Below are 25,916 nucleotides of genomic sequence, written 5' to 3' on the forward strand. Positions count from 1 at the left end.
CAACATCAGGGGACCCAAGTTTGGGAACTGGTATAGATGATCTTCACATTGGTCTCCAGTAATACATGCATACATTTCAGGATGTTTTCTAATTCCTTTTCCTAGTTCCATAAACACACTTATGAGTTTGACTTGGGGTACCCAGTACAGATGTGCCTGGAACATCCAACAGTCCCAAACAAGTTCCTTTCTAATTAAGTCATTATCCTTTCCTAACATTTTAAATATCAGAAACGTGCACCTCTTTTCTTCCGCCATGATTTTGCCCCCATGTGAAAGGTGGCTGTTATAATCAGAAAGCTGAAATGTTACCATTTCTGAGAAATGGTTGTGAAGTATTAATCTGTGAAGGCAAACTGATCCTCATAAATACAGGAGTAAAAGTAAAGTGCACGAACAGAAAAAACAAAACCCGATTCATGCCTGTTCTAAAACAAATCTTAACAAGTTAAGTGAGAATAATTCCCATTGCATAGCCTAAAAAGCCTCACAATACAATTACCGACAGTGATGCTAACACCTGAGAAGTATAGTGTTAGTGCGCTCAGTAAGCGTAGGATAGAAATCCTGAATCTTCAGGCTTTCCAGGAAAAAAAAGGCTTTAGTCACAGTTTGGTTTTGTGTGTATGAGTGTCTGTTTGGTTGTCTGAGTTGAAAGAGACTGCTGTGCATAGGAAAGCCCATTTTGTTTTCTTGTAACCACTCTGTTAGCCACTACTAGCATCTTACACTTCTTTTAAGGTCACCCTCACAGCTTGCAAGAAATAGTTATTGTTTCTTCTAAACCAAACCTTTCAGAATGGGCCACAGGGACCTTGCTGGGGTAAGGGGAGCCGTCATCCCCCTTCCCCCCCTCTTGTCCCTGTTCTCCTTGCTGTGAACACCTAAACCACAGGCAGGAATTCAGCAAGTGTCACTTTCTTTATTACTTCAAGGGGAATAACAGCTGCTTTATTCTCACACGTCTTAAAAGGCACAAGAATCCTTTCTGGAATAAAGCAGCAAACTTGACATCCAACCTAACATTTTGTCATCACTGTAATTTTGGCGGGAGACAGAAATTGTCCTGCCATTTTCAGTGGTGAGTCAATGGGGGGAAAAAGCAGAAATCTGCACCAAACCTAAGATTCAGCTCAATTTAGTGCTTCAGAAAATGGCTCATTTCTCATTTCCAATCCTGCCTGGCTTGAAGTGGGTCCCAAATGCAAAGTGAGTTTAGGAAGTAGAAAACTGCACGGAACAACCGAGATAGCTATTATTGTTTTTCTTTCAGATGGAATTCACAGACGTAGTGAGCCTTTGTGAGGGATGAAGTCTGCCTAACTGTTCACAGATAAATGAACGGATGTGGAAGCTATCCCCAAAAAAGAGTGTTTTCTTCTAGATTCCTTGTGGACCTTTGTCCTCAGAATGACTGTCAGTGTAGAGTAGCCCTAGTAAGAAGCTCAAAAGGTTTTAGAAAAATAAGGTCAAGGGAGGAGTCCTGAAATGTTTCTGCCTATTAGTAGTGTGAGGTGTGGGTGTGTATTTTAATGAAAAAGATATGTATCACAGAAGTAACACTCTTCTTTACAGAGAACTGTTAAGGTCAAAAGGATGGTTGGAGAGGCTACAGAATTATGATGCTTAGTGCATTTTAACAGAGGAAGAATAGTCCTATCATGGTTCCATTCTTGCCTCATCCCCAAAACACTGCAGTTGGAGATTCCATCATGAAATGTGCCCTAGGATGAGAGGGTATACCTATTAGTCCCTTGACTCCATTCCTTTTTTTTTCTCCCTGTCTTGCAGACTTGGTATTTGCATTGAGGCAAACCAACAAATGCCATCCCCCCCCCCTTTCTGAATCTTCAAACAAAGTTTCTTTTGGGTCTAGCAGCAGCAGGTTTCAACAATTATTTTAAAGGGAAATATTATTCATCCCAGAAGCACCCAAATGGGTTTGAAGGAACATGGTTTATCTGAGTATGATGTACATCCGTGGTAAAACTCCTTATGCTTTTTTTACAGAGCTATTTAGCCTTACCAGGTTTTCTCTTGGAAGCATTAAAACTAGGAGTGCTGACATTTTGTTTCTGTTTGACCCCCTGGGGTGGTCATTTTCAGTGACTCCACAAATACAAGACACGGAACCCTAGCCCTCAACCTGCTATTGACATTCAGTATGCTGGAATTTCCTGGTGGGTCAGAAAATGCCCTAGAACTCATTGATTCGCACCCCAATTGTAATAGATGAACATTAAATCAAATTTGTGTGTGTTGCTGTTGCTGTTGTTGTTTGGTAAAGTTCTACAATGTATTCAGTATTGGAGAGAAAATTTAAAAATATGACAGTTCCTAGCCAGAAAAGGAAAACAGGTAGGGGAAGAGGAAGGAAACAAGCAAATGAAGGAACCAAATTTTACAAGCGACATAACTGAAAAAACACATCTCGTCTGCTTTCTGTAACTATAGCTGTAGTGTTTCTTTTACTGTGTATGCAGGGTGTCCTCCAAAGTTAAAACAAACAACAAACCCCACTGTATCCTGAAAAGTCAATCTGAATAGTAGTAGTAGCAGCAGCAGATGACAAAATGTAAACCATGTTAACTTTACCTGCATATACCAGGCCTGTACATCTTGATATTTGCCACACTGAATACCCAGCCAGCCTTTCGGGGGGCTTGATATACTTCCTGATTCTGTCATCTGCCAGAAGGAGAAAACAGGGAAGTGATGCCGCATCTAGCAAGGTGACTATGTTTGGCAGGTAGACTCCATTTTGTTTGTTAGGTCATCATCTTGTACAAGACCCAACTTTCATAATAAGATGTATGAAACCCCCAGAGAAATTTCCCTAGGGCTTTCACCCTCTCACACTTTCAGCAGCCACAATTTGTCTTTGAAATTTTGGTGGACTTCGGAAATTTCATTAGAAATGCTTTAAATGTTCCCAGCTTGGTTTTACCTTTGAAGAAGAAATGAAAACATGGGACATGCTATCATATAATTGTTTAGAAAACATACGTTCTTGTTTCTGTGAAGATTCTAAGTCATCCAGGTGAGGTTATCTGGAAGTTGAGTGATGGCAACTGGACTTCTTCCTTATTAGGTTGAAACATTTCAACCTATAGCTTTGTCAGTCTGAAGAGAGTTGGTGGGAGATCACCAATAAATCCACATTGGTTTCACTTCCTCCTGGTCTGGATAGGCTCCTTAGAAGGACAAAGGACTGGGGGGTGAGGGATAATCCCAGTTCTGCAGTCCTTCTCCACCCATTGTCATGGGTGGTTAACGGTTGTTAACAGTGGTCTTTCTGGTTTGTGTGGTCTTGTTATTTTCAAAACCAGCACTGCATTGCTTCTATCATTGCTTATAACATGTTACTTTCAAATTCTGATTCAGAGGTACACTGCTCTAAAACCTAACCAGATATTCTCTATTTCTGACTGGCAGTGGCTTTCTACATTTTAAAACAGACTTCTTTTTCAGCACTTGCTCTGTGAATCTTCTCAGCAGAGATACCAGGGATACAGCGCAGAACCTTCTGCACACAAAATGAATGTAGTTGTTCCTGTAATCCATATATTTATCTACTAGTTGTTTAATTATTTTTGCTTGACCCTACCTCTCATCCAAGTTTGTATGCTCCTTCCCATTTTATTATCATATCCAGTAGCTTAGGTTAAGGTATGGTCTAACATCCTGTAGCTGGCAAAGCAAGGTTGACATTATGGATGAGTTCCTCCCAGGCTGGCAGGCTCTTTGTCACATGACCATTTTTTTGCATTGGTTGTGAGATTGATCATGTAGGGAACTTGCTAGAGGAGCAACATTTACAATATGTCCCTTCACCCCACGTTTAAGGCAACAGGATTCTAGCCATAATGACTACCACAGCAGAGTTCGCAAAAATTAAAGCGAACACTGCCCACAATCCCCAGTAATGGGGGATTCTGGTGGAATGAATTTTTAAAAAGTAAATTTTTGAAGACTTGATCCCTTCGCCCACACACACACACCTATATCACCTCATGCCTGCACAATAATTCTGGCTTTCCAAAAGGAGATGGTGAGTCTGAGATTTAGGTTCCTGACGGATTTCTCCCCACACAATTTCAGACACTGTACAATGTCAGGTTTTTCCAACCATGGTGAGGCCATATAATAAGAGACATGTGTATTGCCTTCTCTTATGACATTTTCTTTCACAGTTTGGTAATCTTTCACAGCTATGTGCCTGAAACATCTCCTCAGGTGTCCTATAACTGGTCTCAGCCTTCTCGGTGGTGGCTACTTTGCTGTGGAATCCTTTTCTGGTAGAGATGTGACTGGCTTCTTCCATCCGCAGCTTCAGAAAACATGGCTGTTTACACAGGCCTTTCATTGCCTTATCTCGTATCATCATCGTCGTTGTCGTCATCATCATCAATACTGTGTCCTTCTGCTGCCATCATAATAACTTGTGTCTATAGTTAGAATGGGATTGGTTTTCTACTGTTTGTTGTTTTAATTTGATGTTTATTATCAAATTTTATTATTGGTTTTCTTTTTCTCTGTCTACGATGTGATGTTGTAAGCTTCTCAGAGCATTAGCCTGGCCACTAGGTGGGCAGGGTAAAAATGTAAATAAATAAATAAACCGACCCACTCCCCGGGATTAACTTAAGTGTTTGACTTACCACTGAGCAATTGGGACAAGTTGTAGGCTCTTGGCCAGTACATGCCAAGACACCCCCAACTGCCCAGCTACAAAAGAAAAGTGAGCAAATTTGCTAAGATGGTTTGGGACAAGCTCCTTTCAGAAAAAAGCTAATTTTTCTCTCTTAAGGGTCCACTGCTTCTAGACACAGAATCAACGTCTCCTCTAGTGAGGCCCTTAGACATGCTGTTTTTGAATATTATGCCTCACTCAGGGCTTCCCCGCCTTACTTCAACCACCTACAAAATCCCCAGGGGGCTGAGGGGAGTTCTTGAGTTCCAGAAGAGGAATCTACAACTTTGCGTACGTTGCTGCTTGAAGGGCTGATGGATTTTTTCTTCTTCTGCCCTCGTACTTCCTGCATCCCTGCTAATTTCATGTCTTAATGCACTTATTGTTCTCTGCTTCTACCATTTTCTGTTTCACACAGATTTGTTAGCCATCTTGAAGTGCACATGGAAGGCTGGGTACAGATTCTTAAAATCAATAAATAAAATGACAGTAGAAATATTTATTTCTGTAAAGAGTAGGGTAGCCAATCATAACCAATCTTGCCTCCATTAGGTAGAATATTGTTAGCTCATCACTTCAAAGTCCTCACTGCCTCTCTTTCCTCCATGTATGTTCCTTCTGGGAATCTATAAGGAGGTTGAACTGCTTAGAGGCACTGAAGTTATTGTTTATGCAATTCTTTAATTCATAACCTGCTTTTCCCCTTTCAAAAGGCAACTTACAAAAATATGCCTAAAAACAATGGCCAGAATCTTTTTGGCTTATGCAACTGTGGAAAGGCAATTGTGTTGGCTCCATCTCAACACCCCAGTAGTCTCTCTTTCCCTTGGCTTGTGTTCAACCTCTCCATAAAACAGCAGACATATGAGACTGATTGTGAGTGTTTAAAACAACAAAAGACTATAATGGTTTTATTATACATATGGCCTAGTGTGATATTTTTCTTTAAATAAACAAACATAAAAAACCCAGTTGCTGTTGGGATAATTGTAATCGTACTTGGAATTTCCACCCCAAGCATCAAAATATGTTTACCCAGTTATTGGATAGGATTCTGAGATGTCACCAACCATACCATGGTGGTTTTATCACCCTGCCTATGGGTCTCAATCTCCCAGCGGTCTAAAACTCCTGCTGCTCTAAGCTCCTATGCAGGTGAGAATGATCACCAAAAGAAAAATGTCAGTCACTTAAGAAACAGAAATTAACTGAGCATCAAAGGGAGTGGGTGGTGTTACATTCGTAAAAGACTAACTACACAGCTACACCCCATGAAAGAAGGAATTCAGGTCCACAAGAGACCACCACATTTGCCCAGTTCCTTACAGAAAAGGGTGACTCACAGTCCTCAACTGCTATTTAGGAAATGGTATGATCATGCAAAAGCAGCAAGCCAAGATGGTCCATATTTGTGCAAACTCTGTAGCATAATGAATATCAGGGGTTTTTATACATTGTTTGCTTGCGATTTGAAATAATTATGACTACCAGTTGCAAAAGCTGGGATTAATTTTTCTAGAACAAAAATCTAATTTTATAATAACCTTCATGTTTTTAAAATATATTCATCATATTTGCAGGATGAAATATATGCACATTGTGACCACAAATGTTTGTCCAGCTTCAAATTATGTGCCAGTGGTGCCCCTTCCCAAGGAAGGCAGATTTGGCTCCAGTGATCCATGACTTACTTGCCTCTTGATTAGATGGCTGCAATGCCCTCTACATGGGGCTGCCCTTGAAAAATGTTCAGAGGATATGGCTAATGCAAAATGCAGCAGCCAGACTATTGTCTGGCATGTGCCTTAGAAACAACAGTACACTGGTCTTGAATGAAGTGCATAGGCTCCCAATTTCCTTCCAAGCTGAATTCAAGATGCTGGTTGTGATCTATAAAGATCTAAATTGTCTGGAGGAAGGCTATCTGAAATGCTGCCTCCTTTTGCATCTACCTATCCAGAATTTGAGATCATCAATGGGGGTCCTATTTTGTATCCCCCTCTCTGAGAGGCTGAATTGGCAGATGTCTTAGATAAGGCTCTCTCTGGAGCTGAGAGCTGTGGAATTCCCTACCTCTGTTGAGCTTGCAATGGGCCATTAAAATTATTATTCCAAAGGGTCTGTGGTCTTCAGGATTGTGTGTGTGTGCATGCGTGCGCACATATGCTGATTTTTGTTTGGATATATTTTTAATACCTTAAAATTTTTTGATCTCATGTACATCTTTCAGAGTCTTCCTTGGCAGAAAGGTGATTAACATCAAATGCTGTGGGTAAATAAATAAATAAATAATACCAAAAGAAACACCAGCTTTTTAAATGCTTGATCTCATATACTTTCACAGAGATCAAGTGGATGTGCACGTGGTGATTCAATCTACTTAGTTACTGATAGAAATTGGGAAATTAGTCAGTTTTGCTTTCTCTCACATTCAATTCCTTTAAACTTCCACCCTAACCATTTACCACGTTTGTAAATTTTAGTTATTTCTTCAGAAATGAACTGAAAGAAGATCATCATCATAGTCTTTGAACTGCAGAGTTGGAAGCGAGCCTATGTATCACTGAGTCTAGTTCTTGCCATTTGCACTGATCAAATAATCCACAGTTATTCCTAGCACAGAGAAGACCATGCAATATCAGCACATAAAAGTGAAAGAATACTGGTCCCTGAGGGAAAAAAAGGAGTAGAGAAAGGGGGGAAGAACAGAAGTGGCTGGCAAATAATATGCAATATTTCTTCAGCCTCGCAAAGGTTGAACATAGATTCCAAACCAAATTTGGAAGAATTAAGCATACAAAATGATAGATCTGAAATAGCAAATATTCTTTGAATTTTGTTCCATGAAGTTCTTTCCATTTTGAATATGAATATATATTTTTAATTTTAGGTAAATTCTTGTCAGAAACAAAATGAAATTACCACCCTTTATCTTCATATCTCTAAAATTAAATAAGAGCATCTGACAGTTGATCACTTACCTTTTCATGTCCATCCACTAAGGAGTATAGCCAAGAATACACATGAAACGAATGGACTTCAGTAACAGACAGCATCTGCTTTGTGGTCAAGCAGATGCTGTCTACACAGCAAAGAGCTCCCCTGAATTTAATGTGATTTAAGTTGCAGTGCTTAGAATTTCCGGTAAAAGTCCTTTTTGCTACAAAGTAGAAGTACAGAGACTTATAAAGAAGAATAGTTTCCCATAGTCCCACTGCTTCTTATTAAATGGCACGTAAAGTCTCAATAACTCACTCTGGGACATTTGAAGGAGACAGAATAAAAATATTTCTTTATTTAATTGTGTATGATGCTTTCTTTACTGCACACATACTTAGCAACCAACTGAACAGATTAACAACAAACAAAGAACAACAAGCAAACAACAGCCCAGGAAAGAGAAGAAAAGAACACTCAGCAGAGGTGGGGTTCTTTTTGCATTCAAAGGCTGGAAGGAATGAAGGAAGCTGGGCAACGGCATTCATGGTCACAACATGGATAAGCAGACAATCAGCCCACCCCAGAAAAGCCCCTCCCAGCCAGACAAACTATATATAGCATGCAAGGTTGCAACTAAGCTCCGACACCTCTCCTCAAACTCACATGCAGCTCTTGGAGACTCTTGGAGTCTCATCTTGCTACAAAGGTTCTGGAAACAATCTCTCAGAAGAGGCTTGATCAGGATGTCTGCTGTAATCTCTGTGATGTGACAATAGGTCACCTTGATAACACCTTTCTCGTTTAGGTCATGCACCAAGTGATACCCCACACTGATGTGTTTGGTGCCAGCACTCATTTCCTTACTTTGCTATAGCTTGATGCAGCTCTGGTTGTCTCCCATCAACTGGATTGGCATTTCCTCCTTTATTCTAAAGTCATTCAGCAGCTTCTCCTGCCATAGCAGTTTTCTGAATGCTTCAGCTGCAAACACCTGTTCGTGACTAGCCTATGATACAGGACCGTCACCATGCATGAGCAGGAAACCACTAGTGGACTTATGATCTGCACTATTCTCTCTGTCTAGTCTGCATCAATGTACCCTACAAGCTTTGGGTTTTTATTAGCTGGTAATCTTAACTTAAAGTCCATGGTCCTTTCTAGCTACTCTTTTTACAGCTGTCCAATCATTCTGTGTTGGTGAACTAACTTTTCTGCTAAGTATTCCTATAGAAGTAGCTATATCTGGTCTGGTAGTGGTTGTTGAGGGACAAAAGCTTGTCCATTGCTTTTCTGCATTTACTATTATTTGGTAAAGGTTCACTTTCCTCCTTGCTTTTTTTTTTTAAAGAAAATATGTGTGCGTGGGTGTTGTAATATTATGGGCATTTTGGAGGTCTCATGTCTCCAGAAGCTCAACTGTCTTTTGTTTCTGATTTAGCAAATATCCATCTGCCTCACTTTCAATTTTAGTGCCCAAATAATATGTTGCATCCCCAAACTCTTTGATTTCTTCCTCTTTGTTAAGATGGTGTCCAATCTATTTGTATATCTGTTCCCTTTGAGTAGCTACAATTACGTCGCCTGCATAGGCAAGAATGAATGTCCATTTCTGCATCCGTATTTTGCACCTGCTGGAGTTTCCGTAGCAGCCTCACAGGGAGCCCCACATAGAGACCATTGCAGTAGTCTATTCTGAATGGACCAGCATTGTGAAGGACCCAGTATCAAGGTAGGGATGCAGTTTTAATTGAAGTAGTTCTTTATGTTGAATTGCTGCAGGGGAGGGACCGGGAGTCATGTAAGCCAGATGGAAAGGTTCTAAGGCCCACATCTGGTCCATGATCCAGGGGTCACACACACACCCCAGTGCTCCCTGGTGCAATGTTACTACCAAAGCTCATTTCAGCCAAGCAACAGTTAATATGTCCATGTTTGCTCTGAATTTAGTGAAATGGACATGCATAGGCTTACAGCCTGCTTCTAGAAAAGAATTTTTCCACACACATATACCCCTCAGAAATTCTGGCCCCCATATCTGAGATGTATGAACAAGCTCATCTGAGGTGTATGAACAGTCGTAATGTTACTAATTGGCCTCACTGTCCCAGCACTCAGAAAGGAAATATGCAAGTAGGTTGTGAACATCTTGTTCTATGTATCTGGCAGTTAAAGTTGACCCACAGTTTTCCCCCTCTAACTAGCAGCTGCAATGACTGTTGGCAGCTGATAGAATCATAACCACATCTCATTAGCTCCAGCAGCAAATCACCTTTGCCTTTTGATGAACTAAAATGCTGCTGAACGGCTGGTTGCTCCCCACGGAACAGGAAGGATACTCAAAAAGCTGAGCTTACAAGCATGGCTGAGCGCTTCTCTTACTTACTTTTTTAAAAAAAAACATGTATTTGTTGTCGTTTTTAATACAGAGAGATTTAAACACATGAACACAGAAACTAAGGGAAAGAAAACATTTAGACCATGTGGAATTCAGAAGAGATAGGGTGAGGGAAAGTACTACCTCAGAACTGATGACCAACCCAAAATGCAGCAATAACAGATGAAATAACTAAGTACACTTCATCCCTTTATAAAGCCTAATTTCTGTTTCTTTGACACCCACAGCTGTTGTTTTGTAAAAGCAGTTCTTTGCATTGCTCCTTTTCAGATAGGTTGTCCTTATGAGAACCGTTGTTCCCCTCAGACAATAGGTTGTTAACGTTGCACATTATTGAGGAATTATATGCTTGGCAAGTGTGTGGGGGGGGGGGCAGGGAAATGCTGTGGTTCCTCTTTGTGGCCAGTTGTGATATTGCACCTTGCAAATACCTAACCAGAAAATAAAAGACAAAACCAGAATTGTTTTTAAATTGGGGGAGGGGGGGAGATCCCTGAAAAATTCCTGTCAGCATGTCTTCAAATATCCTTTAAAAATAACTTTCAGAAGTAGCTAGAATTTGTTACTCACTGCACTAAAAGTAATGTGTAACTGCTCACTACCTTACTTTTGATCTCACTTTGTGACAACTAAGTACGTTATTCCTTTCCTTCAAAGTAACTATCTTACTTGCAACTAGTAAGATCTAGGCTTCTGGTGCAGCCACCCGACTGCCCAGGGATAAGGCCCTGTGCTACTTCCAGGCTGTCTGCCACCAAGGCCTTGTGAAGAAACCAAGACTTGTGAGACTTCAGGGAGGAAGCTAGATTATGTGGCATCAGGTTAAAATAAAGCCCAGCTAAACGGAACCATATAGTTAGCTTCCCAACTAGGCATTGTTTATATATGCATTTGTTCACTGCATATTTATACCCCCAATCACTGAAATCTCTGTGCAGTAAAAACAAAAGTGAAAAACTGTAAAACAAAAAGGGGGGGAATGAATACTATAACATACATCAATATAATAAATAATGTGAAGTGTAAGGCAATTCATAGAATGAAACCAAAGTAAAACGAACAGCAGAGGACAGCACCAGGATCCAAGAGCACCGACATGTTTTTTTTTTAAATGAAAGATTAAAAATACTATTTAGCTTCTTTTGTGTCTGTTCATTATGGAAAGGAAAGACAAACGGCCTTCCGGTGTTTCATAATTTCTGCCCTCCGACTTTGGAAAGTATACAGACTTTGCCGAGCCTGCCTCAAGGATAATCTAGCGAAACAATTCTATTCATTTAGTTTCATCTGTTTATTTTATTTACACCCCTGTTTTCTCCCAAACCTGGGACTGAAGACAGTTTACAATTTTTAACAAAAAGTTAATAAAAACTCTAAAACTTATAGTAAAACACAAATAAATTGTAACATTAGAACACAATTTAATTAAAAGGTTTGAAGCACATGAATATAAAAGCACACCACCGACTCCTTATGTGAACATGCTGTATGTCTAGATCCTGTGCAGTGTTCTTTTCTACACCCTCTACCAGAGTACTTAGTGTGCAGTTTGCTTCCCAAAGTCAACAGCAACATCACGGCAGAAAAATAAAAGGAAGAAATCAAAGGATCATCTGCAGCTCAATGAAACACACTTTGGTCCAGTGATATATTAAATGGCACTATTGTTGCATTTAAAAACAAACAAATAAAAGCTTTTGGCCCAAATTCACAAATGGAACTGCCATATGTGGGCTAGTTGACTAAACAAGCCCCCCAACAATTATTGGTGATAGTTATGCAAATTCTTGCTTTTAAAAAAAACCAGATCATGCACTATTAGAGTTGCATTAACCACCTTGTAAGTCACTTGTTGATTTACTCCTTTAAGTTTCCCTAGGGACTGTTATGCATGCATGCATGCATGCATGCATGCACACGCGCGCGCGCGCGCACACGCACACGCACACGCACACACACACACACACACACACACACACACACACACACACACACACGACGGGGAGGAGGAGAAAGAGATTAGATTTTAACAAAAACTACTCAAACTTTGGAAGGTTTCTGAATAAAAGCACAGCAGAAGTTATAAAAAAAATTCACTGGGACCTGGAGAACTGGAAATAATGAAATTTTGTCTCAGTAGTCAATTCCTAATTTGAAAGTAATGCAACAATGTCTGTATAAAATGTAGCACTGTCTACCTTTGTTACATCTTGTCACCATTCTAAACAGCTACCCTGTTTCCCTGAAAATAAGATATAACCATCTAACCTGAAAATAAGCCCTAGGATGATTTTTTTCAGGATGCTCGTAATATAAGCCCTACCTCAAAAATAAGCCCCAGTTAAGTGAAACCCTGCCCTCCACCCTTGTGCAGCAACCGGAAGAAGATGACAGGACTGTATTTGAATAAATGTAGATTGCCGTACATGAAAAATATAAGACATCACCTGAAAATTTGGAGCAAAAATTAATATAAGACCCTGTCTTATTTTTGGGGAAACAGGGTACATCTTATTTTATAGACAAGACATCTATGCATCAATCCTTTTTAGTCTAGCTATTATGGTTAGTTAGTTTCATTTCTCATAAAAGAAAGCTGCTGAGTCTCTTTTAGCACGAAAATGTCTTGAGCATTGATAATAATGAAAACATAAATACTCCACATTTTCAGTGAAATGTGGTAGATCCATCACACAATGATGAGAGGACATTCTTGCTGTTCAAGAGTCATTCTTTTTCTGTTAGCTGATGTCATACTGTCTGATAAATAAAACTGGTCAGAGCTATGTTGGCCATAATGGTTGCCATAATCATAAAAAATAAAATAATTGATCAGGCTTATGTCCTTAAGAGTCTGGACTGACTTTCAAAAAAATCTGCAACTGAAGCATATCAGAACGGAGATTAAAGCACTATTCCAGTGTGGTGTATGGGATAGATTGAAGTACTAAGGCTCAATAGACCTGGGTTCAAAATCCCTGTTCAGATATGAAACGGTGATGGTGATAGAACTGGTAAATTGCTCCTTAAACATCTCAGCTTGAAAACCCATTAGGGTCACTATAAGTCGGTTCTGACTTGACTGCAGAAAACACACATAACTCATATTAAGCTGACAGTGAAGAACTGGTTGAAGAATCGGCAAGCTCACTTGTCAGATATAAAGAAGAATGTTGTTCGTGCACCTTTGACAGTTGCGATTTCCTCAAGTACAGCTTTTTTCCACCCCTGCACCTGACACTACTTTTCCACAGTCCAGCACTGAAGATCGGCCATAGGAAAGCCACTTTGCAAACCGCCAATCAGCTGCTTAAATCACTGTCTTGCGAAGCTTAGGTCCTGAAAACACCTGTTTTGTGAGCGCGAAGGGAGCTGTCAAAATCGTTGTTAGCAAAAATCGGTTTGCAAAGCAGGGACCAAACATTGTCCAGTGAAATTCCCCCATAGGAATCACTGTTTTGCAAATCGCTATAGCGATCGCAAAAAGCCAATGTCTAGCGAAAAAACTGTCATATGGGGTAACTGTCTAGCAAGACACCACTGCATATTCATATTAAGGCTGTAAATCGTAACTCTTGAGTCTTGCTAGCATTTTTATTGGCTGTTGTCCTGTATTTTTAATATGAATCAAGCCCACAAAATATTTCCATACAATGTTTTCTGCAAATGTGTCTCGATGCCAGGAAATGTTTCACATGCTACATTTCTGCCTGTTTGGGTTGTTGATAAGCACAGAAACAGAGCCAATGTAACAACATAAAAGAAGACATTTATGTTATAATAAATAATATACAGTGGTGCCTCGCTTAACGTTTGCTTCGTTTAACGTTTTTTTCGCTTAACGTTTATTTTTTCAGAGGCAGATTGTGCTTCGTATAACGTTTTTCCCTATGGGCGATTTTCGCATAGCGTTTTTGGGACCATGCTTCGCTTAACGTTTTTGGTTTTAGGTCCCCTGCTTCGCTTAACGTTTTTTTTGTTTTCAATTTAAAAAGTGTCTTAGAAGGGTCCAAAACGGTTCTAAATGCTTGGATTCGTTAGAGGACCCCTTAAGTCATGTGCAAACCTGATTTGGCTTTGATCTGACGTTTCGTTAATTTTTTGTGAATTTTTGTTTTTTGGCCCATAGGAACCAATGGACCTGTCAAAATCTGACAGCTCCATGCTTTCCTATGGGGGAGAAAACAATTTACAAAAAATTAACGAAAGTTCAGATCAAAGCCAAATCAGGTTTGCACACAACTTAGGGGGTCCTCTAACGAACCCAAGAATTTAGAACAGTTGCTGAGTCTTCATTAATTTTTTGTGAATTTTTTCTTCCCCCATAGGAAATAATGGAGCTGTCAGATTTTGACAGCTGTCAAAAGTTGGGGGAAAAAAATTCACCATTAATTAACGAAAAGTCAGATCAAAGCCAAATTAACTTTTGCATCCGTTTTAGAGGGTGCAGAAGCTAATCCAAGCATTTAAAACCATTTTTGACCCTTTTATGACACACTTAATTTTGCAAAAATTGACTTTGCAAAGCCATTGAAACCTATTGAGTCAGCTACAATACATTCCAATGGAGGATACATTGTATCGTTTAACGATGTTTCCTATGGGTTTTTTCGCTTAAGGACGGCAATCCGTGCCTATTGGAACGGATTAACCGGTTTCCAATGCATCTCTATGGGAAATGGTGTTTCGCATAAAGTTTTTTTCGCATAAGGTTTTTTTTTTTGGAACCAATTAAAAACGTTATGCGAGGCACCACTGTATATAGATGTATAGACATTTATGTTATAATAAATCATATGTGTGTATATATACAGTGGTGCCTCGCTTAACGAGTGCACCGTTTAACAAAAAATCCGTATAGCGATCCCTTTTTGGGGATCGCTATACGGATCAGCCCCAATCGCCGCACTCGCTTTGCGACGATTGGGGCTCCGGCGGCCACCGGATGACCCGAAATGGCCCCTATCAGCGTTTTCGCGCCCTCCCCTTGCTTACGGAGGTCGTGAAAACGCTGCGGGGGGGGCATTTCGGGCCATCCGCGGCCATTTTGGAGCCGCCGATCAGCTGATCGGCGGCTCCAAAATGGCCGCCGGAGCGAAAACATCGCTGGAGGGGTAAGTTTACACACTTATTGGAACGCATTAAACTAAGTTTAATGCGTTCCAATAGGTTTTCCTGCCCCGCACAGCGATGTTTTCGTATAGCGAAGGTTAATCCGGAACAGATTAACCTCGCTATACGGGGCACCACTGTATATATATAAAATCTATATATAAAAAACAGACAGACAGATGATAGAGATTAGATAGATAGATAGACAGACAGACAGACAGACAGACAGACAGACAGACAGACAGACAGACAGACAGATAGATATGGTGCTCTGTGACCTATTTAAAACATGAATTGCTGCACCTTAGATACTTCCAGGAGCAGCAATTCATTCTGTCCCCCTCAAAGCCTCTTCAATAATAATAATCAAATCTAGCTCTTATCAATGAGGCGCAGTAGTGAATCATACTCCCAACCTCTGACTCCACAGCCAGGTGCCTAAACCACTGAGCTATCTAGCAGATGATTACTATAATAATAAAAATGAGCCTGTACTGTTGTTTCCATGTAAGGATCTTGCTGATTATTTTCCAATGGCATGAGTTCAGCCGAAGATCTGGAATCTGTTAATTACAGCTGAGGAGAATGCTGGGCAATCAGAATTGCAGGCAGCTGAATCACCACCAGATTCTCCTCCCCCAGTAGCCAGAGTGAGGGAGAAGCTTCCGCAAGGACTCATGACATGAAGATCCGAAGCCCACATGAATGCTTCCCATAGGAACATCAGATCGGCCAGCCCTGAGTTTTAGCAAGATGAGGTGTTTAGATGACTGCTGTTGCTATAAAATCTGCACCCAGAGGCTTGCAAGCATGTGGAAGCAACAAGTCAACACTTTGGCTTGCATTCATGCTCCTGCTTAATCTTGGACCCTGTTCTCTGGACCCTTGGTTTTGGACTCTGACTGCTGACTATGGTTTGTGTTTTGGCTTTGGCCTTTTGGCATCTGCTTTGCATCTTCTGGACTTCTGATATTGGACTGGTTTATTGGACTATTGCCTGTTGAAACCCTCTGGGAATGTGACATCCAACTCTTAATAAATGTGGTTGGAGAACAACTCAGAGTGCTTTTGGCCTCACTTTTTAGCACTGTTGGCTTCCACGATCTCAAGATGTTTCTGCCTTAAGCACCTTTCCAGTCTCTGCTTGCAGAGTACTCTGGAATGATGGGCAACCAAGCCAAATTACAGTTCAGGACAGAGGGAGGCAAGGTCTGAAGGTTGAGGGACCAATTTTCCCTCCCTGGGATCCTCCAGGACTGCAGAGATCATCCAAAATGCAAGTAGATCTTTGGAGGGTAGCCAATTGTCCTTGTGAACAAATCCTTGGGCACCAATTTGGTGACATTTGGGAGCCAGCTAATTATAGAAGACTTAATGTGATATTCAACTGGCCCATTGGGCACTACAGCTTCCAGCATCTGGATCAGGATGCTAGAAACTGTAATTCAAAAAAGTAACTTTTCTAACTGTTGATCATGATTAAGTGCCTTGGGCCTTCTTGAGGAGAAAGATAAGGTATAAACATGAATATTATCATGATCAACAACAATAATAATGGTGAAGGTTTTGCTTCTCCAGAGATATCCTTAGCTGTGGCGGGTGGCCTTGTTTATAGTCTTTTCCAGTTGCTGACACCTGATCATGGAGTTAATCTCTGCCTATGAAGGAGGAACACTAGAAGCTAATTCATACTGAATTAAACCATCTATCGTTGCCACTGGCTTCCTGAAACTTCCCAGGATTGTTTCCTAGGGGTTTTCTTGTCTTAACTAGGTATGTTGGTGATGGGACGTCGGGCCTTCTCAATGCAAAACTAGGAGCTCCACCACCCAGCAGGCTGGCCATCTTGTCCCATGCACCAGCTTTCACTAGGGCGGGAGGGAGGTCCAGGTGCAAAGAAGGAAATACTCTGGCACCTTTACTTCTTATGCAGATGGGGGATTTCACAACAGCTGCAGCTTGTTCCCTAACCCCCTGCCAACCTCTGATGGCTTAAGTTTCCCCTTCTGCACATCTGTTTAAAAGCTGCAAGACTGAGTTTTCCCACAACCCCCCTTTTTCTGCCAAAAAAAAAAAAAAGGAATCCAATAGGTGGTTTCAGCCGGAATAGACCCACCATCCCCATCATGGGGGTCTACTTTAGTGTTGATTTACCTGTTTGTTTAAGGAGTGTTCTGTATATGAGACTACTAGCTGGATTCATAGACTTTAGGAATCCCACGGCACAGTCATTAAATTGTAGTCTCAACTCTGCTCACAACCTGAGTTAGATCCTGATGGGCTCAGTAGCGGGCTCAAGGTTGACTCAGCCTTCCATCCTTCTGAGGTTGGTAAGTTGAGTACCTGGGGGGGGCAATGTGTAGCCTGCATAATTAACTTGTAAACCACCCAAAGTGTACTTTAAGCACAATGGGACAGTATGAAACAGCACACTTTGCTTTTGCTTATGATGTAAGAAATCTGCCACTGTTAAAAATACAAGAGTATTTGTTGTTTCTGATAAAATAGGTGAATACTCCTCTTCTCTGGAAGCTAATGAAAACTGTTTTATTTTTATATATTTAAATTTAAAATGTCTTTCAAACCTTGGTATGTAGCTTAACCCTCAAGGTTCTTATATACTCTTTAGTAGATGCATATACATGCTTCTGTGCTGTTTTGGCAACAGTACCATACAAAACCTCACACCGTAGCACCTTCATTTATTTGCAGTCATACACAACAGATGTAATGTTCCCTCATCATTTACAATCATACAGAGAAGATTGTTGGAGAAAAACCTTACAGCAGCCACTGGGGGGCCATCACAAGCTTTCCCTGAAAACAACTAAGCTCAGTGTGATGTCTGTGGCGGTGAAGATCCACAGCAGTATACAGTGGCATTTTTTTGACCAGGCAGTGTTTTGCACTGAAGGGCAGTGGTCATGTAACAAGTACTGTATACAAAAATCTCTAAACAGACATGGAACCATAACAGTACAACCATCTCTACAGCATTCAAGGCTCTAATGTAACAGCTGGGAGGATTCTATGCAACTGATGCTGAAAGCAAATGGAAAGCAAAGGTGTAATGTTAATTAAACTGAATGACTCAGAGTAGACTAGAGCAAGAACGTGGTCATTGGATTAAATCGAATGATAGTCCCAATTAGAATAGAGCCACAAAAAATGGAGACAACCTATGCTGTTGTGACTAACCAATCCCACTCATTTCATTGCCTTACTGTAGTTGTGACTAACATTAGTCCATTGTTATTAAAAACAGCATTTTAAAATTATATTTATATCCAATTGTTTCTCCAACAACCCTCCCACTTCCTTTCTTTTAATAGCCTTCTGCAATTGTCAATGAAAATGAGGAACAGCTACTGGTCCAAAGTCACCCAGCTGAGGTGCATAGGTGAGAAAAGATCTGAATCTGAATCTGAATCTGACTGTAGGAAGCAAACTTTGGCTTTTTGTGTGCAAGAACCAAACAAGGCAGCTACCGATAGGACCCTTTGGAGGTAATTAATTCATAGGGTCACTATCCGTCAGCAGAGACTTGACGAAACATAAAAGTCACAACCCCAACTCTTTCTCTTCACCCTGATTTTGGTAAACTGACTCAGACTTCCCAAACTCATGCCCTGCAGACGAGCTGGAACACAATTCCATGATCTCCTCTCTCTCCCTCTCTCAGGCACACACAAATTAAGTCATGTATATCTTTTCCATTGTTTGATTCATAGAGAGCTCTTCAGGTTTCTAGCAGTCATGAAAACTGGTAACTGGACATCATCACAGTCCAATAAAATACTAATAAAAAACACAAATGAGACACAGCAAACAAAACCAAGAAAGAGGACAATGGAAGATTACAAACAGAAGTGGTGGACACTTTAGATTAGCCTCCCGCAATATATTACCACACTGGTTGGAGATCATGGAAGTTTTAGTCTAACATGCATGGATGATGCCGGACTAGGGGATTCTGCTCTAGACAAAAAGAAAATGATCTAATCCATGAATCACTTTTCAATTGCCCTGGTTCACAGGTGAGGATTCACCTGGACTCCAGAGTTACAGCAAATTGATTCCATTTTACATGTCACAGCTCCATCCGGAGAAATGCTGTGTTTCAGAATTCTCTGCTAGGAAGCTGTAGTGCACCTCCTGAACTACAGTACTAAAAGTCCTAAGTACCTCATCAGATTACCAAACCAGGATTCCTTAAAATGAAGCAATGGCAATTAAAATGGTAGCAAATTAATATAACAGAGTGATGTAGATACACTCTTACAGGGCAATCCTGTAAGACACAGAATTGTAATCCTATAAGACACAGGATTGTAATCCTGTACACAGAAGGAAGCCCACTAATTCAAAGAGAGTTACTCCAAGAAAAGCATACATCATTGTAAACTTAAGTACAAGTGGTGGAAAGAAAACAAATGTGTACTTAGAAGACGGTGGAGATACCCCTCTGTTACCTTGCATCTGGGCCTGCACGAGTCTTCTTCACCTAATGGTGTTTAGCTATCTCACAGTCTAGTCTAATCCTCAATAGCAGAAGCTATTCAGCCCACGCTGTGCCCCTTGAAACCTGCCAGGAGCCAAGAGATATTATTGAGATTACTTGAGGGGGAGGCAGGAGGAGAGTATGGAATTTTTGAGTGTAGGCCTTAAATAGCCAATGCTTGTGATGTCTCTTCCTGTAAATGTTCTTTACCCATGATGACGACAACCATAGCTATCTACATATCTGGAATGACTCGCTGACCTGACTCCTGTTTGAATCATCCACTTGTGGGTTTTTTCACCTTCACTTTATATCATGATAGGGATGGTTTGTCACATAGGGTGAAAGGGCCTCCAAGTCTGAAGGGGAATGTGGGTTTGTGGATCTTTCTCTCTTACTCTTTGGCATGTGCACACTTACTTTTGACATGCTTGCATATTTTTGAAAAGGCCTCTGTTTTCAAAAGCCAGAACAGTGTGCTATATCTAGAGCTTTTCTGACACCTAAATCTGGTTTCAAAGGGCTATAGAATGGTTTTTGGACTATAGGTCTCATAATCCCTTACCACTTGGCATGAGAGCTGGAGAGGAAGGAAGTTATGAAATGGTATTGCCAGTAGGACATCTTTAGTTCTCTTCAGAAATTCCAGACTGCTTTCTTAGAAAGGGTTTCCAGCACCTCCTGGCCTTTAATGGAGATCCTTGATTGACTGATTGACCTAATTGGTTTGTTAGTTGATTGATGATTCAGAATAATTGCGATAGTAGGAGACATAGGTTGCAAACTATCTGCTATGGGTTTATCTAGACCACTGGTTCTTAACCTTGGGTTACTCAGGAGTTATGGACTGCAACTCCCAGAAGCCTTCACCACCAGCTGTCCTGACTGGGGTTTCTGGGAGTTGCAGTTCAAAAGCGTCCGAGTAACAAAGGTTAAGAACCACTGATCTAGACCAGTGGTTCTTAACCTTTGTTACTCAGGTGTTTTTGAACGACAACTCCCAGAAACCTCAGCCAGCAGAGCTGATGGTGAAGGCTTCTGGGAGTTGCAGTCCAAAAACATCTGAGTAACAAAGGTTAAGAACCAGTGATCTAGACCAGTGGTTCTTAACCTTTGTTACTCGGATGCTTTTGAACTGCAACTCCCAGAAACCCGTCAGCACAGCTGGTGGTGAAGGCTTCTGGGAGTTGCAGTCCATAACTCCTGAGTAACTCAAGATTAAGAACCAGTGATCTAAACTGTTATAAGTTCATAACATACTCAACAGCACCGTAAACAATAGCTGGCTGTCATTCACAATTATTTTTATCAGACAAACACAACACATCATGAATTTTTTTCAACTGTTTTTTTTAAAGTCCTGAAACTTTTATTGAATATATTTCAACAGGAAAGGCAATCAATGGCAAAAATCCATGAAGGTTATTCATATACAAAAAATGCCCCTTGCCTTCAGTATTAATAGGGATGGTAACATCTTCAACATTATTACAGCAGAACAATCACTTTAACCCTATCTGAGTGTTTACATCAGGGTGGATAAAAATCAGTGATTTTTTAAAAATCAAATTGATTTAAATCACTATTTAAATTTTAAAAAGCATTTTTAATTTAAATAATAAAAATACAATTTTTAAAATTTAAATAAATTTAAATAACGATTTAAATAAATTTAATTTAAATCAAATCCACCCTGGTTTACATATCTATATCCATATATCTGCAATAAGCTATCAGACCCCACTACTCCCAATCAATAAAAAATACATCTGTGTTAACTTCAGAGATCAAAGCCAGGCCAATATATACAGATATAATTACCTGGAATACAGATTGAATAAAATATACAACTTTATTAGTCAAGAATTCCAAGAAAATTGTTCAAAAACAAAGCTTCAAGAAGGGAACACATGTGAGAGAAATACCCATTCAAACAGTCAGTTCTCTTCTTCCTGATTTGGATGCAGGATTTTCCCCTGTTGAAGAGACAAGCCGTTTTGCATGTTATCTAACAGCTTAGCTCTTCAGCCACAGAACTCACTGTAGCAAAACCAGAGGCCCAGCTAACCACAAGGTTCATCTTCACATGCACCCTTCTCCTTAAAGTTCTTAATGTCAACCCCCCACACCCTGAAACAAAATATTTAGAAACTGTGAAAAGTGCAACTGTGCTAAAACATGGCCATGTGAAACAACCTGAAGAATAGAGATATACGTATAAAAGATAATTTGGCATCTCAGCAGTCAGAAAGTGGGAGGCTCTTTATGAAGCCAATGAAAGAGAAAGAGGGATCTTGTGCAACATTATCTGTCCATATGATGCCAAATTAGAAATGTTGGAGTCCTGCTCCTCAGGTACTGAGAGACATGCTTATTAAGAGAATCATATCATGGTCACATACAACACAAGTCCTCTTTCTGTATCTGCGGGAGGATGTCAAACCAGATTACTCTGTTAATCAACATCTACAAGTGGAAGATGCAATAAATTATAGTTTATTGTGACAGAAATAAGTCTACACAAACCTTGCACTTACACACCTTACTTTAGCTCTAAGGCAACATTTTAGAAATCTGGAGTCATTCTGTTATGCCTCTGATTAATCATAGGTTCTCATGTTGTTCAAATTAGACAAGCCATGATTAATCCTAACTATTGTCGTTTGAAACAAGCCAGTTTGAAACCATGGATTATAAACCTGGTTTATTCAAAGATTATCATTAAGTATTCTTAAAGACTTTCACGGCCGTGATCTCATGGTTGCTGTCGGTTTTTCGGGTTCTTTGGCCGTGTTCTGAAGGTTTTTCTTCCTGACGTTTTGCCAGTCTCTGTGGCTGGCATCTTCAGAGGACTGGAGTAGGAACTCTGTCCATGCTCTGTCGTGAACAGAGTTCCTACTCTGTCCAGAGCATGGACAGAATTCCTACTCCAGTCCTCTGAAGATGCCAGCCACAGAGACTGGCAAAACGTCAGGAAGAAAAACCTTCAGAACATGGCCAAAGAACCTGAAAAACCCACAACAACCATTATCGTTAAGATTAACAACAGCTGAGGGTTTGGATGTAATGGTAAATGATGATTAATGGTAAACCCTCCCTGTGACCACAGCTAGCAGGAAAAAAATGCATGAGCCCAAAGTTCAGCTAAGCTTATTCCCACTGTACTAAACCATATGATTTGTCGTGACATCTGAATGTATCCATTGAAAAATTGCATATTCTTGCTTTCATTGATGGAGCTCCGTATTAGTTGCCCCTACTGAGGTGCAGTCATTGACAAAAGAGGCCACCGATGCAAAGTTATCATTCCACTGCCTTCCTGAACCACTTGACTGAGCTGCCACATCCGCTCTGTATTTCAGCACAAGCCTTTGGGCTTCTTGTTGGTCTTGCAAGGGGTTTTCGCCATATTCTGCTCGGAGCCATTCTCTGAACTGTAAGGATTCAAAACCAAGAACAATGGAAAAACTTTTAAACAGAGCTGGTCTAAGCATATTCTACACAATAAGCCTGCAATGATTCTGTTTTAATGACAGATATTCCACTTATTTTGGTTGTGTCTTCAAGTACTGTTGGCTGTTTTAAAGTGATTACTTAACATGTTTTAAATACTATGATTTATCGTGCCTTTTAGCTGTATCTGTTTTTAAATGCATGTTGTAAACTGCCTGGGTTCCTACAAAAGAAAAAGGCAAGTAATAAGTAAAATAGATACATATACACATTCTTACTATTTGCTGATCTAGGCTGCAATTGGTTAAAACACACTCCTGCATTAACCAGATCAAATATTTTAAAATAACAAAGAGAGTATTTTAATAAAAATATCTATAACGTAAAAATGTGTAGGAGTTTCCACAGGAATCAACTTTATACTGAGCCATAATCTTAATCCACATACGGCCAATACTGGGCAGAGGTCCTTCAGATTTTTAGCCATAATCTTTTCTACTTCTACATGGGGTCTCCTGACCCAGAACCTAATCAAAATAGTAAAAAGATTGCTTTCCATAAATATAAAAATATTTACATAAAACGTTATGGAGCATCTGTTTGATACTGTAGTCAAAATGGTAAACGCAACCTAAGGAGGTATATAATAGGACGTTAGCTTTGGGGTTTTTTTTCTAAAGTTTGAAAGATGGTTGGAGTGCTTCCCTGGAATATTAATATTATCAATGGCTGTTCCCTCAAAGAAATGTAAATACCATTTCTGTTATCTGCTGCAATCATACAGCATCTGAAGGCTGGGCCAAGACAGTTTGTGGTACGACACCAAATATGCACTCTCCTCAGATCAGGGTGCATAACACAAAAGGTCAGCTGAGTTATGTCTGCGTCTGATGCAGAAAATCATAGATGCACTTCTCTCAGTCCCAGGAAATACAAAACAAAAGAAAAAGGAAAGGAAAAACCTAAAAAAAGAAAAAAATAGCTACTAACATTTTTTCTTATTTATTTATTTTATTGGATTTTACCCCTCCCATCTAGACCAAAGGTCTACTCTAGGCGGTCTACTCTTGACACCCAAAATTCGTTTCCTGAGGCTGTTACCACACCATGCCTAATTGTCCTGCTATGTAGATTTAAATACCTTATTTTTTGTAGAATTATTAAATCAGAGGTTACACTGCTTTCAAAGGGCAAAATACAATGGACAACAAGCATATGTAAAGGTAAAGGTTTCCCTTGACATTTAGTTCAGTTGTGTCCGACTCTAAGGCGCGGTGCTCATCCCCGTCTCCAAGCCACAGAGCCAGCGTTTGTCCATAGACAGTCTCCGTAGTCACATGGCCAGCGCAACTAGACACGGAACGCCGTTACCTTCCCCCTGTGGTGGTACCTATTTATCTACTCACTTTTACATGCTTTCAAACTGCTAGGTTGGCAGGAGCTGGGACAAGCGGCAGGAGCTCATTCTGTCGTGTGGGTTCGATCTTACGACTGCAGGTCTTTTGACCTTGAAGCACAGAGGCTTCTGCAGCGCCACCACGTCCCTTTTAGACAACAAGCCTACAGCATGTTAATGACTGCAATAAGGCTAAATATGATATAAAGAATAACTTCAACTAACCCCAGCGGTCTGCTTGGAAGATAATATTCCCAAGTAACTTTCTAATAATTATTTATATAAAGATAATGTACTCTCTGGCTGGTTCTAACAATATCCAAAACTGCACTGGGTGAGGGGGACCCTTTAACTGTGTTGGGTCATTGGTGATATTGTGAATACCACTTAATAAAGAAATGTCTGTGACAATCTATGAATTGAAAATCCACTTGGAGACAGTGCAGAAGACTGTGGAATCTGAGTAGAATAGTCAGGCTTTGACTGCTAAAAATATTTTACCCTAACGTAACTTCCACTGAATATAGAGTGACTCGCTTTTGAGTAAACCTGGTGAGGACTGCAGTGTCAATGATTAAGACTAAATGTTTGCTGGAATCGTTGATTTGCGCATAACAAGGCAAACCAGAAGCAGAAACAAATACATCCTTTTGACCAAAGGGAAGCTTCACGTCTCTAGATATTTTGGACTACAGTTTCCACAAGCCCTTATCTGGCACAAGCAATGGTCAGGGAATTTAGGAACTGAGTTCCAAAATGTCTGCAGGAACAAAGGCTGAGAACCACAACCTTTGGCAAAGAACTGTGGAACTTACCTCATTCGTTAGCACAGGCTTCCTGAATTGGCACCCTTCCAATATGCTGACCTACAGTTATCTGGCTAGCATGTCTAATAGGAATGGTTTTTCATGTTAGCATGACACTTCATATGAAATTTGAAGGTATACTCTGCTTACATAAAACTAAGAACCCAAACATATATATAAACATCACATATACTCTATGATCATTCTTCTTCTTTTTTAAAAATCACTATTTGCATAACGCACGGACAATTTGTCTTTTCAGCTCAGATCTATCAGACCTGAAATGACTGTAAAGGTTCAAATTAAGGAGGGAGAGGACCATCTTGGAAATTCCCTGTCCTATGTTGTGTAAAGACAGTTATATTCCTATTTGCCCTAGTTTTCAATACAGTGAGGAATATTAAGAAATAAACATTTAGAGATGAAAAAAAATGTTGCTTCATTTATAGCAGTTGTTTTAACAGCAGCAAACACAATCTTAAATACACACACACACACACACACACACACACACACACACACACACAGACTTGCTTGGTAAGGGAAAGAAAAGATGAAATCAAAGAATAAACACATGTTATAAATATGCTGAGCTCCCAAAGCAAGAACAGTGGGTAGAA

General features: G+C 40.2%; 1 protein-coding gene across 1 annotated transcript in view; it reads right to left on the reverse strand.

The window, feature by feature from the left end:
- Positions 1–21,394: 21,394 nt before the first annotated feature.
- DUSP22 (dual specificity phosphatase 22) overlaps positions 21,395–25,916 on the reverse strand; it is a 40,112-nt gene continuing 35,590 nt past the window's right edge. Inside the window, exon 7 of the mRNA XM_020789826.3 lies at positions 21,395–23,075. Coding sequence (XP_020645485.3) covers positions 22,869–23,075 — 207 coding nt within the window. The 3' untranslated portion in view covers positions 21,395–22,868. The remainder of the gene's footprint in view (positions 23,076–25,916) is intronic.

Source organism: Pogona vitticeps, chromosome 4, assembly GCF_051106095.1.
Source record: "Pogona vitticeps strain Pit_001003342236 chromosome 4, PviZW2.1, whole genome shotgun sequence".
Taxonomy (NCBI): Eukaryota; Metazoa; Chordata; class Lepidosauria; order Squamata; family Agamidae; genus Pogona; species Pogona vitticeps.